The 16,081-nt window shown below is 38.3% G+C and overlaps 1 protein-coding gene across 2 annotated transcripts in view; it reads left to right on the forward strand.

Moving 5' to 3' along the window:
- Positions 1-16,081, forward strand: part of eRF1 (eukaryotic release factor 1) — a 36,326-nt gene that overhangs the window by 12,464 nt on the left and 7,781 nt on the right. For both annotated transcript variants that reach the window (XM_083134725.1, XM_083134720.1), the window contains exons 5-8: positions 4,490-4,680; positions 10,457-10,586; positions 11,619-11,839; positions 12,506-12,653. In XM_083134725.1, the coding sequence (XP_082990851.1) occupies positions 4,490-4,680; positions 10,457-10,586; positions 11,619-11,839; positions 12,506-12,653 (690 nt within the window). The remainder of the gene's footprint in view (positions 1-4,489; positions 4,681-10,456; positions 10,587-11,618; positions 11,840-12,505; positions 12,654-16,081) is intronic.

Consider the following 16,081-nt stretch of genomic DNA (forward strand, 5'->3'; position numbering starts at 1 on the left):
CAACTTCTCCCTTCCCCCCCATTTACTCTCCGTATGCAAAGAGTGTGAATACTTTTTTGCTGAAATGGGAAAATGAACCACAGCAAGAAACTAATAAAATACGTCTGTTTTTATGAACAGCTGCAGAATTATCAACAAACTTGTTGAAATTCACAGTTTTGCTAGCTTGTACTCATTCGACGAAATACATACAGCCAGGGACGGCCAGGGGGGATGAAACCCCAACAACAGATCTAAGCTCCCTTTAGCCCCAGATTTTTATAGTACGGTAGACGCCTTGCGATCTAAAATTAAAGAAGTAGAAGCTATCTTACGTAATATTTTCCATTATAAAACTTCCCTTAGGGCAAGGCCATTGCAATGTTCAAGTATATTTCCATTTTCTGCTTTTATAAGATCGCAAGATTAATACAACGTGTTGTACGTAAAATCGTGGTTGGAGATGGCAGCTGCAGATCTGCATGGATCAACAACGGACATTGATTATTTAATACGTACCAAGTAATTGTTAAATCACAAGTCTCCAAATTTGCCAAAAAAATTTAGAGATACTCTGCTGCCTATCTGGTAGGTGGATGTGTTCAGTGGCTTTGGGATTGCTGTTTGGTTGTTGGAGGGTCAAACGATGATGATAATACGATGCCTACGAAGCTAAATGTTAACAATTATTATCCTATGTGAATCATGCCACTATTTTTGGAACAAGTGTTAAAAATTAATTTTTATAAGTTGGAGGATGTTACCAATTGTATTCTGAAGGTAACACTGAGAGAACAAACATATTTTCACTGCAAATTCACCTACACTAGGAGACAAAAGCATTGACTATCAATATCATTGACATAAATCAACGGATACAGTTGCAGCTCTCGCACTGGGCACTTGTGATTAGTAGTGAAAATAACTACCAATAGTTTTATGTGTGTTTCACATCTGATTCATCTCCATGGAATAGAAATTGGCCTCCGTGATGGAGTGGTTAGCACATCCGGGAGTTCGAATCCCGGCATGGATGCTCTTTGTGAGTGTCCGTTTATCAGTTTCATCATAGAATTCATCCTCAGGTGGAGCACAAAGCATGACACCTTAGGTTGTAAGACACGTTTTTATTACGTTAAGAAAGAACATCAAAATCATCTCATCTAGGATAATCCACCAACTGCAGAAAACACAAAAGAATGTCTTCCGCCTGTTCTGCACATGTCGCAACAGGCTGAATAGCTATGCACTACTACAAAACATCGTCATTATTTCCCTAGTTTACAGCACCATACAGGAGAGATATCCTGCTACTCGATGTTATAAACTATTCCATATATGTTGGTCATAGGCGTGCGCACGTGCGGAGGGGGGGGATTGCCCCCTAATCATGCACGTTCGCAGATTTTTCCACAAAGGGACAAGAAAGGTATTTTTTTTTTCATGGGGCATATTACCCCGATACTAATGCTGTTCCCTCAAAAAACACCACTTGAATTTGAAATTATCGCATTCCTGTGTCCCCATTACATAATAATTAATGTAAATTACTATGACTGAAATCTAATTATACTTGTGAAATATATCCTTTTAGGTTGACCTTCGTTTTCGAGGTGTGGTCATCCTTGTCCCCTTGCAGACGTTCCATGCCCCTATATTATTATACTTCCACCTAGAAATTTAGTGGAGAGCAATATTGTTGCTGTTATTAAACAATATTATACTCTAAAAGGAAATGGTGCAACCACAAGGGGACAGGGGGGCATTGCCTTATGCCTTTTTCAACCTTGGACGCAAATCAATTATTGGGGGGGGGGGGCATACATTGAAGTAAAAGAAAGCAAGACTAGCAGAATCTACTAGTAGTAGGACAAAAGGATACCAAGACGGAATTAGTTTTCACGTTATTCTTGCATTATTTCTTCCAGACGGTCAGGATAACTTGCAAGGGGTTACAGAGGGGCAATTGTCCCCTCGACTTTCAATGTTATACAAATAAAAATACATTTCGTAAAATTTTCTTTCTCGCTTCGCTCGCGGTACCTGCTTTTCTTGCAGTCTTGTCAACTTCCGAGCCGTAGCTAGGAAGTAGCGGGAGTTGGCCCTGGGCGCCGAACAATCTGATTGAGAAAAATTGTAAAAGGGAATGCCATGCCGTCTTATGAAATTTTTTGCGCCCTATTAAATCAATACTGTTTTCAACTTTCAAAAATTTGGATCGAAAAATTTTCTTGCTCTCTTCGCTCACAATTTTTCTCCAATACATTGTAAATTACCAGAGAGAAAGTAAGAACAGATAAGTAATTCAGACAGTTGCTGCTATAACAGTTTGGTTTGGAGGAAAACGAGCGCTCACATTTCAGAGACAATCTATATAATTTTTGCTGTTGGTTTGTTAAGGGGCGGATGAATAGATTACGTAATGTATTTAAATAATATGTTAATACCTAGGTATATATACATACACGCGCGCACACACACGTATATATATCACATCAATGCAAAAAACTAAAACAGTGAGATAAAATGAGGTTTTTCTTTCCCGATCTGACTGAATTTTCAAGGCTTTTGCCCCCCCCCCCCCCCTATCAGAGGGTCTGCGCACGCCTATGATGTTGGTACCTTCTTCTAATAATAAAAACAAATTAAAATAACTGTAATATTAAATTAATAATTAAAATACTAATTAATATTGTTATTACAATGGGAAAAAGACGGCATAAGAATATTCATTATCTAGCACAAGAATAGTTCAGATCGCTTCAATTTGTATAAAAACAACTGCCCTGGCAAGGTGATTGTGAAACAGATAAGGAATTGAATATTTGTTGAATAACGAAAAAGGATGTTAGATCCATTTGACGAAAAGAAAAGCTCTTAATTTAATATTTAAGCATATTACTTAAGTAGTGGTGTGCATAAATCTTACTTGATACAGTCATCCAAAGTTGTTTGACCCCAATGTAATCCTTCCCTTAGAATATGTTTGACGGAAATACACCTCTCTCGATTATACGACAGATGCTAAACAAAACAAGCATATTTACATTATTAATTTTAGTACTAAGTCTCTCGTGGAAGATTCGGACTCCCTGGACACCCCGCCTCCCCTAAATAGTCCTTGGCTCTATTACATGTAAGTTGTATTGCGATGTTCATCAATGTGTGTTTTTCTTCTTTCAGACACTCGGAAAAAGTTTTGTCTTGTCCCAGGAAACATGTCGGGGTAATAAACGGTGGGGGCTGGAAAGAAAGGTCTGTTATGGTCAGACTCTGACCTGCATGAATGGGGGAGAGTAGCGGACAGGGAACCTTGTGGTCTGCTTCTTTCCACAGAGCAACCCTCCTTCCAGCAAAGTCTACCATGCAATGGATTTGCCTTCGAAGGGGGAAATGGAATCAATATTGGCAAGACTAGGAAGAATAAATGACATCTGTCCGCTTCTTTTTTCGAGCAACGCTGATACGGGCTCTTAAGTAGTTAAGTTCAAAGTTGGAGAAACCGAAAGTGTGGACATGACAAGGAGTTTCAGGCCATCAACGTCGTTGATCAACTACAACCGCCACAAGGATGATGAGCTCATTCGAGAGGATAGACATCACCATCCAGGAAATTTCTGATGCAGTGCACATGTCTATGGGCCAGCACATGCAATGATGAGAATTTGGGATACCATAAAGTCTCAGCTAAGTCTGTGCTTCGTGGCATGAGATTCAATGACTATAGGAGGTTGAAACAACTCTGAACAGTGGGGCAGAGTGTTTTCTGTGGAATTTTTCCAAGCTGGTTTTGAGGGTTGGATAAAATGCTGGCACAAATGCATCGAACGTGATGGCAACTGTGTGTAAGGGTAACTCTGAGTAGAGGACACTACAGGCAAACTATATGTATGTTCATTGTTTCAATCTTTCCATTATTAAACAAATTATACCTCAACAGGCAAAACTTTTTGAAACCCCCTTGTACATAGCCTTTGATATATTTGCATTTTCCAGGGTCTTGGAGCAATAGAATCGGCCTGTATACCAAATCTTTTGGATTGAGTGTCCATGGTACCCTATTAGTAACAGATTGGCAGGCATTCCTTATTTCTTGAGAGCTACGAGTGCCTTTTTGGAACAAGTCCACGGAATACATTTGCCAAAGATTCGTTTTAAATCACTATATACTTAGGTATACCGAACCAGAACTGGGAATTCAATCCAGTTACAAAACCACAGTGTTCAAATTTCATGTAAAAAGTTAACAAAGTGATGTTTCAGGTTTTTGTAATAACCATTGTTTGGATAGAAATTCATTGTTACTAATCACCCACAAGGAACTTCATTCCGTATTAAAGAGTAGTTCTGTTCATGAATTCAGTTATCTTATTATTTGCTTTATATAACTGAATGTGGTTTGTGAGTGATAGTTGTAATTAGTTTTATTTTCAAGGTTAGGTGCTGCAACATGAAAGCGCACTAAGCTTAAGTAGAGGGGAAAAGCTTATAACCTACTGTCTTCTTGTAGGAAGAGGAGGTCAGTCTGCTCTTCGATTTGCCAGATTAAGAATGGAGAAAAGGCATAACTATGTAAGGAAGGTAGCAGAAGTAGCCACTCAACTTTTCATTGCAAGTGATAAACCGAACATTGCAGGACTTATTTTGGCAGGAAGTGCGGATTTCAAGACTGAACTTAGTCAGTCTGACATGTTTGATCCCGTAAGTATATTTCGATTTATATTTTTTACATGAAGAAATGGGAAAATATGATATTATTTGTACCTAGTTTTGCATGGGTTTTCTACTAACTGCTAAAATCATTAAGAAATTGATTACCTTATTTTGCTGAGGAGTACAAACATTGCAACTACAGTAATGCTAAACATTCCCCAGTATTGCTACTAGAGTTGGAAGTGGTTGGAAAAACATTTTTTTGGTGTCCTTTTTGCTTTTTTTCTTCCAAAATGTGTCAAATCAATTCAAATACATTAGTTGGTTGCATTTTTTTTGTCCCACAGCATTCACTTATTTCACTAGTGTAAAAGACTGATTTCTATATTCAAATTACAACTTCTAGCATGGAATTCATAGGTAGGCACATCTTCACATTTCGGTTGGCTTATTAATTTCGGCTTTAGACGAAAGCATTTCCTTCAGCACTTTGCTAGCATAAATGCAATGTAAATGCTTCCAGAAATCTTATAGCAGAGAGTACTTTACACGGAAGCATTTCATGGAACTTTTCGGCTAGCTTTTGCGATTACAATGTATGACATTAGGGATGGTATCAATTAATCAGTACTCTATTGGTATTGGCCAATATAGGCATATCGGTGTATCAGTTTATTGGTAAAATTACCAATTTTACCGATCCGATATATCGATAAATATCTTATACTTTACTGCAAAATTCTGCCATTTTGTTGTAATTTTTATGGATACTTTCCATGCTCTTCTTTCTAAAAAGTAAATGTCTAAATATTTAGCTTCTCTTGCACTGCAGTCACCTCAAAACACACATTTACGAGGGTGGTTTGAAAAGTTCTCGGAATGGAATAGAAAGAAACGACTTACAACAGTGATTTTTTTTTATTTTTCAATGTAGTCTCCCTGTACACTAATGCACTTGGTCCAGCGATGTTCCAATGCCTTGATCCCATCTCGAAAATTAGATTCCTCCAGGCCTGTGAAATACGTGTCAACTTCGGCTATTAGTTCTTCCTTTGAAGAGAATCTCCGTCCACCGAGGAAACTTTTGAGTTTGGGGAAAAGATGGAAGTCTGAGGGAGTCGAATAAGGCGGATGTGGCAACAATTCGTAACCAAGTTCATGAATTTTTGCTATGGCAACGACACTTGTGTGAGGGCGCGCAATGGCCTGATGCAAGATGATTTTCTTTCTTGCCAAACCTGGCCTCTTTTCCCGTATCTTATGCTTTAGTTGGTCGAGGAGATTAGCGTATTGTCCCGTAATTGTTTGACCAGTGGGAAGATCGATCAACAGAATCCCTTTCGCATCCCAAAACACTGACGCCATTACCTTTCCGGCCGACCGTATTGCCTTTGCTTTCTTTGGTGGTGGTGAATCAACATGATTCCACTGCTTTGACTGTTGTTTTGTCTGTGGGGTATAGTAGTGGACCCACGTTTCATCTGTCGTCACAAACCGGCGCAAAAAATCTGTTTGGTTTCTCTTAAAACGAGTCAAACATTGTTCGGAAATGTCCACTCTGATGCGTTTATAGTCCTGTGTTAAAAGTTGCGGCACCCATCTTGCAGATAATTTTCTCATATCCAATTCAACTGTTAAAATGTGATATGCCCATTCGGATGACATTCCTATAGCTTCAGCAATTTCACTCACTTTCAGTCGGCGATCCTCCATGACCAATTTATGCACTTTTTCAATAATTTCTGGGGTAGTATCACATTTTGGGCGACCACTACGTGGATCATCTTCTAAGCTGTTCCGACCAAATTTAAACTCATTTGTCCACTTTGCAACAGTTGAATATGAAGGAGCAGTCCCCCCCAGTGTGTTCAGAAAATCGGCATGAATTTCCTTTGCTTTCATACCTTTCTTTACGAAGTACTTAATCACCGCTCGAATCTCGATTTTTTTCCATCTTCACAAAGCACTGCACGGGAACAACTACAAAGTGATGTCTGCACCACAGATCTCTACCCAGAACACTGACGCGCCACGTGTTTATGAATAAAGGATGGCCTATTACTATGCGGGAACCTCGTTGTCCTAGCACTGACATCTGGTGGTGATTCCGATAACTTTTCAAACCACCCTCGTATTAAGGAGATGAATTAACATTTCAGGTTCTTCAAGGACCATTTCTAATTTTATATCTGATCGGTAAATTTTATATCGGTTACTTTTTCGGTATCTGCCAAAATTTCATATCGGCCCATCCCTATATAACATATACAGCATGAAAGGCACATTGAGTTACACCATCTATGCTCAGTGCACTGTGTTTACATTTGAAACAACTAAAATATTCTTCAATGTGTGTACAGTAAACGTTGTAAAGTATGCATTTAAGCAGTGCCATTGCTTTATACCTAATAACGTTTTATAGGAAACTTGATTTCTCTCTGTTGAATAGTTGTCGGCTTTTAAAAATGTGAAGTGATACATTGTTTACATCTCACGCGTCCGACATTACAATTGCTCTCGTGACCTAGAGGTCACTTCTGGTTGGTTATGCTACGGAAATAGGATGGGTTCTATCCTTGAGAAATGTCATGAAAGATGCCATGATGTGCATGACATCTGAAATGCCATAAGATTTTTCACTTTACACGGTAGCATTTTTGTCATGGCGTAAATGCTAAGGGAAATACTTTCGTCTAAAGTGAGCCTAAGTATATTACATATTATAAACACATTCACAGAGATTTTTAAATATTTTTTGTAAATAATATCAAATAGTATGATAAAGATGATTTCAGGGGGAAAAAACATGAGTTTGAATGAAAGAGAGTCCATTGTATTTGTTTTCTGGCTTCTAAGTGTATCATGTATAATTTGACTTATGACTGCGTAAACCTAGTCTCAGAGCAAGTTGTGATATGTTGAGAAATGTCAAAATTAATTTTACATTACTTGTGAACTTCTCATTGGTATAATTGTGTCTGAATTGAACCTGGAACCCCTTGATTACATGTTGACATCAATACTTTATGCTATTGGGAGACCCAATCATTAATAGACATACACGTAGCAAGTGAAAAGAAAACATGAAACACTCACCAAATACTGGAAAAGTTCAGCTGTAGTTGGCAGAGACAAGTAATCAAGAGTACCTGGATACCGAATCCTTGAAACCACTCCTTTGACTCTTGTTATCGACATTTTTATATTCTGGACACAAGGAAAACCATCTTCAGCTCTTTCAATTTCATAAGGATCCACTCCACCAATCTAATCACTTCCTAGATGTGAGTGTACTAGGGATGGGACAGATTATTCTGAACTCTATTGGCACAGTTACCAATAATTTTTAGGTGGCCGCGGTGGCTCAGTCGGTAACGCGTCTGACTACCATGCTCAAGGTCCCGGGTTCGATCCCCGGCCGGTTCAAATCCGGGAACTTTTCTAACGGTGGAAGCGGCCCCGGCGCCTACCCAGCGTCGAATAACATGGGTACCTGGCGGAAACCCTGGGGGGTAAAGGCGGTCAGGGGCGTGATGCTGATCACATCACCCCCACTCACGACCGGATCAAGAAAGTGTGGGGCGTTACCCCCACACCCCCTATACGCCTTCATGGCGTGGTGCTATGCACAGGGGAACACTTTACCTTTACCTTTTTACCAATAATTTTACTGGTCAGATATACGAGGGGCATAGAATAAGTTTGTGCCCTGACCCACTTCAGGTAGTGGTATCAGTAAATTTCTTCCATCAGTTTTCGACATAGTCCCCTCCGAGTGCCAGACACTTACAGACGTTTTTCTAAAGCTGCAATTTCAGTACAATAAAATGTTCTGTCCTGCTCCTGTAACCACCCCTCCACATTGTCCATGACATCAGAATCATTGTTAAAATTTCTTACCACGCAGCTCTTCCTTTAGTTTATAGGATGACTACTCACCGGGAATTGTGCGTGAATTCTATGTGGATATTTCTCTATAGACGTGAAAAATTGCAACTTTTATTAATCCAAATTAATTCATACCTTTACAAATGCCCCCAAGCAAATTTTTCACAGTTTAGCTTTTTCTTCTATCGAGGAAGGAATAGAAAAGTGCCTGGAGAGAAACACAATTCTTTCAGTCCGTTTACTTTGTTAGTACACTGTAACCCCGATTTTACATTCCTGCATTATATGTTTTCCTGCTTAATAAGTTCATCCAGCCAGGCCCCGTCAAAATGCCATATTAAATAATAGGATGCATGTGTCAACATTCGAAGTACCCAACAACTACTTTTTTTTTTTAATCTGAAGTGACCAGTTAGAATGGTATGAATGCTACCATTTGATATGCCGATGTGAACAAGTGTCCTAGTAGTGAATGTCCTATCAGTGTTTTATAAGTTGTTGCACACAATCAATAGTTTCCTGGGTAATGGCTGTTAATTGTCTTCCAGTACGTTTTTCATCTTCACATAACTCACAACCGCAGCTGAATTCCCTCTGCCACTTCTTTACCATGGAATATGAAGGTTCTGTATCCCTTAATGTCTGAACCATATCACTGTGGACTTCTTGAGGTGATAGACCTTTCAACAGTAGATACTTGATTGCAACTTTGAAGGCTCAATTTTCCAATATAGCTTCAACCTTCTGTTATGTTTACACCTCGGACACAAAAGGTTTATTAGATACGTGCTTGAAACTTGAAATGTACACAAAGAAAGGATACATGAGTAATACTACAGATTTTGGTTAATCAGACACAACTGGAAGTGGGTCAGGGCACAAACTTATTATACACCCCTTGTATCTATAAACATCTTATAATTTGGTGCAATATTGTGCCATAGCTTCTTTTGCATTGCAGTTATCTTGTAACATATGTTTATTAAGGAGGTCAATGAACCATTCAGATTCTTCAAGGACCACTTGGTACTTTATTGGTATCATCCAAAATTTTATATCGACACATCCCATAACAGTAGACGAATGAAAGTAATTTGAAACATCCTTCCACATGGAACCCACCAACTACATGCAGTACTTAACACTTCTCCAGTTCCTTCTCATTCCACACCGAGAATGTTATCCCATTCTTCCCGGCCCTCAGAGAACACCTCTCCTCCTTTTCTTCCCCTGTTATGCTCTGGACAATATACCATCGAAATTTCCCTTTCATAAAAAAAAAATCCCTCAATTTGCGATAATGTATGGGTTGCATCAACTGCAACACACGATCTCCAATAGGATGGGTTTGCAACACTACATTTACTCGCATAAAGATCGCTGCGTTCACAGCGTTTCTAAATGATGCAACCTCCCCACACATGGCACTCAAGCCAAAACACCCAATCAGCATCCTCTACGCGACTGCTGCAACAGCATCATAGCGAGCGAAACTACCATTGTGTTCAAGCCCCGATTGCAGCCTGGTCTACGCGGGTTGATATCACGGATCACAGACTTCTCCACCATCTCTCTTGGTGGAGGGGCCTGGGAACACTTGATGTTTCAAAGGAGATAGAGTTCAATGAATAAGTATTATAATAATGATTTGCATTACAAATTTATTTGGGTGTGCACGTGTGAATAGGCAGAAGCCACTACTGGCTCAGGCCAAGGCTTGTTAGTAGGCTATAAAAAACAATTGGTATTTCACTGTCTGTTATCAACATAAAAATGTTATGAAATGACATCACATACCTTGTGCTTTCTCTATTTTTGGACAGACTTTGGTTCTTTTCCAGGGAAAAGATAAAAGAACGAATTGTGAAAGGGTTAACAGTGTAGTAAAGATAAAATTAGACTTGATCCCATTTCTGGGCCTAATTGTATTTTTCAGAGGTTACAAACCAGAGTGATCAAGCTAGTAGATGTGTCCTATGGTGGAGAAAATGGTTTCAATCAGGCCATAGAGTTGGCAGCAGAGTCATTGCACAATGTAAAATTTATACAAGAGAAGAAGCTAATAGGTGAGTTTTTTTCCAAATATTTGAATTTCTTTCCAGTGTTTGGTTTCAGATCAGTCATCTTTTCTTTTTTCCCTTCCTTCCTTCAAGCATCCCACATTATCTAGTGCCTATTTTTGTAAGATATTTTCAGACTAGTCCAGAAATTAGTTCTGGTAAAATGATTTTCTTTTACAGTTGACCTATTCAATAATCTTCCCTGACGATTTTTTGTGGCCTGTACACAGTTTTAGATGGTCAATCTTTTATTTGTTGCTACAATTTTAGTGTAAAATTGTTCTAGTATTGTTTTATTGAAATTTCCAATAAAGAAATTAGAAATGCATAGGCTAATTTACATTGACTTACATAAGCATATTGCTTTATCAATAAAATAGCAGATAATTTCACTGGTCAAATGTTACTATAAAAAATTGACATTTTGTGAACTGGGCAGCAAATCTATTGCTACCTGTCGATTATCACTTGGATGTGAAACCTGTGTGTTACTTCTCACTTATTTACATAAATTAATGAGGCAGATACACCATTCATTTCTTAATGTAAAATACTAGGCATGGGACCAATTAATCAGTACTCTATCGGTATCGGCCGATATAGGCATATCAGTGTATCGGTTTATCTGTAAAATTACAGATTATTTTACCGATCCGATATATTGATAAATATCTTATAATTTAGTGCAAAATTCTGCCATTTTGTTGTAATTTTTATGGATAATCTCGATGCCCTACTTTCTCAAAATAGTAATTGTCTAAATATTCAACTTCTTTTGCACTGCATTCACCTCGAAACACATATTTATTAAGGAGATCACTGAACATTTCAGGTTCTTCAAGGACCATTTCTAATTTTATATCGGATTGGTAGAATATCTGTATTGGTAAATTTTATGTCGGTACTTTATCAGTATCGGCCAAAATTTCATTTCGGCCCATCTGCATAAAATACGGAATAAATACATTTTGTATCTTTGCTTTATCAATATTGATACACTCCCACATTGACATAATTTTCAACTGTTTTTCTTTCCAGGTCGGTATTTCGATGAAATCAGTCAGGACACTGGAAAGTATTGCTTCGGTGTAGATGATACCTTGAGAGCCTTGGAGTTGGGATCTGTAGAGACGTTGATATGTTGGGAAAATTTAGATATTCAAAGATATGTACTGAAGAACCACACATCAGGCGAAGAGAAGATCCTTCATCTGACACCAGAGCAAGAGAAAGACAAAACACACTTCACAGACAAGGAGGTAAATTTTGGTTTATTGTAAACTCCTGTTCACATAAAGTGGCACTTAATTGAGAGTTCCTGGGTTCGATACCTGGTGGAGGCACATTGCACAGTAGTCCAGATTCCACTTTAAACTGTAGATCCAGTCCCAATCAGCCTATGTGCATAAAGTGGCCTTAAAATGACAATTCGAAATAAGTGGCACTCTTTATAGGGTTGAACAGTTGAAGTGTACATTCTTCCATTTTACAAGGATTTTGAAAACTTTTGCAATTTGAGAAAACGGAAGATAGAAAAGATGCATGCAAACAGTTCATATTGTTTTCATATTTAACATCTATGAAGGGGCAAAGGCTGCATGTTGTGTAGTCCTTGTGGCAAACTTTAATATTGCAGCATTACTGCCGATTATGTTAAGTGATCAACTTTCAGACTTGCCACTGAACACACAGTTTGAATCCTGGTTATGCCATAACCTGGGCAGGGTGTTGGTGAGTGTCCCTTCATAAATTTAATCCACTCATCCTCATCGTTGCAATTAGATAAAAGTGGAGAATAAGTGACATCAAATAAAAATATGAAATGCTAGATTTAGCTTCAGAAAATGTCAGTACGCTTGGAACAGATTTGTGAGTTGGGGTCCCCACATATTGAGCTTATAAACTTTTTTTTGTTTGTTTTACAGACTGGAGTTGAATTAGAGTTAGTGGAGTGTCAACCACTCTTGGAATGGTTAGCAAACAACTATAAGAGCTTTGGTGCCACGCTAGAGATTATTACAGACAAGTCCCAGGAAGGATCACAGTTCGTGAGAGGGTTCGGTGGAATAGGAGGTGAGTTTTGCTTTTGTTCCTTATAGTATTGTTAATGGAGAATGTTGCTTGTTGTGTGTGTGTATGTGGATGCAGATGGAACAGTGGTTCAAGCACAACTTCTTCCATTGTATCTCTGTACAATTCAACATTAACATGTTCTAATGGCTTTTTTCTTTGATCTCGCAGCTTATACACATACTAAATGGTGAATCTATTACCCCTTCCGTAGCAGTATATAACAACCATAGTGTTGACTGGAAACTTGCCTTTACTACCAGCCTGGAAGTATAGGAAAACAGTGGATGCAGATAATTAGTTCCTGCGTACATGATGTGGCATCATTTACAATGCAGTGTTGCCTGGTCCAAGCATCAAATGGAAAGAAACCTAAATCCCTGATGCAATTTTTGTATCATAGCTATTAAAAAGACTTCAGAATAATATAAACCTCTGAAGCAATCCAATTGTGAACAGATGTGCAGATACCGTGGCAACAGTGCTCCTAAAGGATTAACATTTTTCAGCTTTATACCAACACACTGTTTAGTCCTACCAGCAATGTTATTACTTTTCACTATGATCACAGAAGACTGCACGATGCTAAAAATACCATTATGTTTTATATGCATGTATTAATTTTTGAATGTGATTTTTCATAATGTAACATCTATTCATATTGAGGGGAATAAACAACGTGGTTGATATTATAAGACGTAAGCGAGTTACTAAAGATATATCCGTGAAACTTACTTGTAAATGTTCTATTAATTTCGGTGGCCTCTGCCACCATTGACTTGGGAACTCGATGCTTTGCTGTTAGGTTGACTTCCGGTTCCTGTTCTTGTTTCCTCGACTACTGCCAGTGGTGCTGGTGTAGCCATTTCATCTGCTGCAGGTGATGGGTTTGAGCTGTTGTAATAGCGGGAGTCAAACATGATGAGCCTGACCGCTGTCTATATTCAGCTCATGCATAATTGCATGTGTCTCTTTGATTTTGGTGTCGAATAAAGTGTGTAATGTATGCCTAACTGAAACATCTAGGATCCTGTGTTTGTTGAACTTGAGGTGCCTTGCTAGTCTGGTAGTGGGTAGGGACTTCTTTGCATCCGCTAAGTGCTGTTGTATACTCTTGTTGACAGATCTGATGGATCTGCCAATGTAGTGCGAATGCCACGAATGATCTCTTGTGTTTGCTTAGGGCACTGGCTATTTTGTTCATTGGTTTGTGTGCGCGAGTTTTTTATGTCCTATTGTTTCAAAGTCTTGGCTAGGCGGTTGGATGTAGTCTGGTGGCAAGGGAAGGCAATCCATTTAGCTTTATCAATGCTGGCAGGATGGAGTAGGTTAGGTTGTCGTACTTGCATTTCTGCTTTGCTGCACCATGTAGAGAGTTGGTGTACTGTGTATCCATTTTGAAGTCCTATTCCCGTCTATGTTTAACCATGTTGTCACAGTTTACGCTAAACAGTATTGCATCCAGAGATTTCTGTGAATTAATGTATTATCTTAAAAATGTAAAGTTGTCTAATTTTATGGACACATGTAGTTTCTCCTCTGCTCCAAATGCTTTGGTATTTATATATCTTTTAAATATAATTTCCCTATTCATATTTCAAACAGGCTCAAATGATGACTTTTCATGTTTCCACCTTACTTAGGTATTTGTGTGGTGTTGCTGAAGATATGTTTGATTTTCGAGATTCCTTCAAAGGCAGTATTTGGAGATTTTGTACCAAAGTGACAAGCGACACAAGTCTGCATGGGTCGTTGTCTTCAAATGACTGCAGTATGAGTTCCTTGTCACTTTGCTGTTGAATCTCCCTTATTTGTCATGTCCAATCGATTTCATTCTGGGCTTCGTGGTGATTAGATCTTCGTGTCTATTGTGCGAGTGGACAGAACTGCAGTGGAGTAGCAACTCAGTTGCTAGATGTTCAGGGATAGACAAGTCACCTTTTCTCTGATGTTGTAAGAGCCGGGCTAAAATGTTGGAATATAGAAATGCACTGTATAATTGCAGTTGTGATAGTTACGTGTATTAAAAGTTTTGCTTTAAATTATCAAAAAAGTGTTCACATGGTGGTTAGAACACAATGATATGTGGCTGAACCAATGCAAATGCAGTACTTTGTAATTATACCGAGTAATTGTATGCGATACTGTTATATTCCTTGATAGATATTGATAGTTACAATCACTTCAAAGACTTTGGCTGTTAAACTGTTGCCTACAGGTTCTGGGTTTGTCACAACCAGGCATGGAAATTTGTCTGTGCTGTTCTTTCATCTAATTACTGTATCAATGTGATTAACTTAGGGCACTCTCAGCCCAAATGTTGCATCTACGTGCTTCATGGAAGCAAGAGGCATAAGTTACGCAGAAACTGAAGAAAACGTTTACACATGCTATATTGTTATGTGACTTCTGTGTCTATTAGAGACTGATGACATTTAAATTCCCAATAAGGAATACCGATATTTTATGAATAAGATTAGAAATTTTCCATGAAAAGTGTTGACCTGCTTCTTTTTGTTTTGCTTTGGAAAGAAAAAAGTGAAAATTTCGAGATTAACTTTATGAAACAAAGATACGTGATTTAAACTCTTGTATTTCTAAAATAAAAAACAAAATTGCAGAATTTTACTTAAGAGAAATGAGTCTCATGAGGGTAAAATAATTCACAATTTGTATTAAAAACCAACACACTGGTAGGTTAGCACGTCGTGCTACGATGCCAAGGGTCCCGGGTTCGAATCCCATCCTGGATGTTTGCGAGTGTCCATTCATCAATTTCATCGTATCGTCAGTCACCATCACCATCTTCGCAAATTAGCCAAAAGTGGCACAAAAAGGAAAGTAAAGCAAATCAAGCAACACACTAATATTCCAAAACCAGAATATACTGTTGGATCACTAATGTATCCTGTCCCTAGTATGAATGCTTTCATATGTTAGTGTTTTTGCAACAAAAAGGAAGTGCATAGCATGTAGCTGAGACTTCAGTTTGCGAACTCCCTTAGAGGTTGAAAAACTATGTAAAATAAGCATAATGTAATACAATACAATACCAGTATGTTGGTATTAGTGTTGTTTCTGCTCTATCTAGGATGTCATGACAGGTAGTGCATGCGGTAGTGGTGGTATATTGAACCTTCTTGTAATTCTTGAAATGTAAGCATTGCTTAGTAATTCACTTACTTTAAAACTGAAATGAATCAGTCTGAAATTCCAAGGAACAAATTACTTCGTTGCCAGCAGTTGTTTGGAATTTTATACCAATTCATATCAGTTACATTTCTTGCATAACAAAACATGCCTCTTTGCAGATCCTATTAAATGCTTTATACTAACAATGGGGTTTATGGATAAAATTTGAATACTTGCTTATTTCTCTCTTTTGGAGTATTTACACTGATGCGAATATAACTCCAGTTTTCAACTTTTTC

The sequence above is a fragment of the Lepisma saccharinum genome, chromosome 1 (assembly GCF_977018435.1).
Source record: "Lepisma saccharinum chromosome 1, izLepSacc3.1, whole genome shotgun sequence".
Classification (NCBI taxonomy): domain Eukaryota; kingdom Metazoa; phylum Arthropoda; class Insecta; order Zygentoma; family Lepismatidae; genus Lepisma; species Lepisma saccharinum.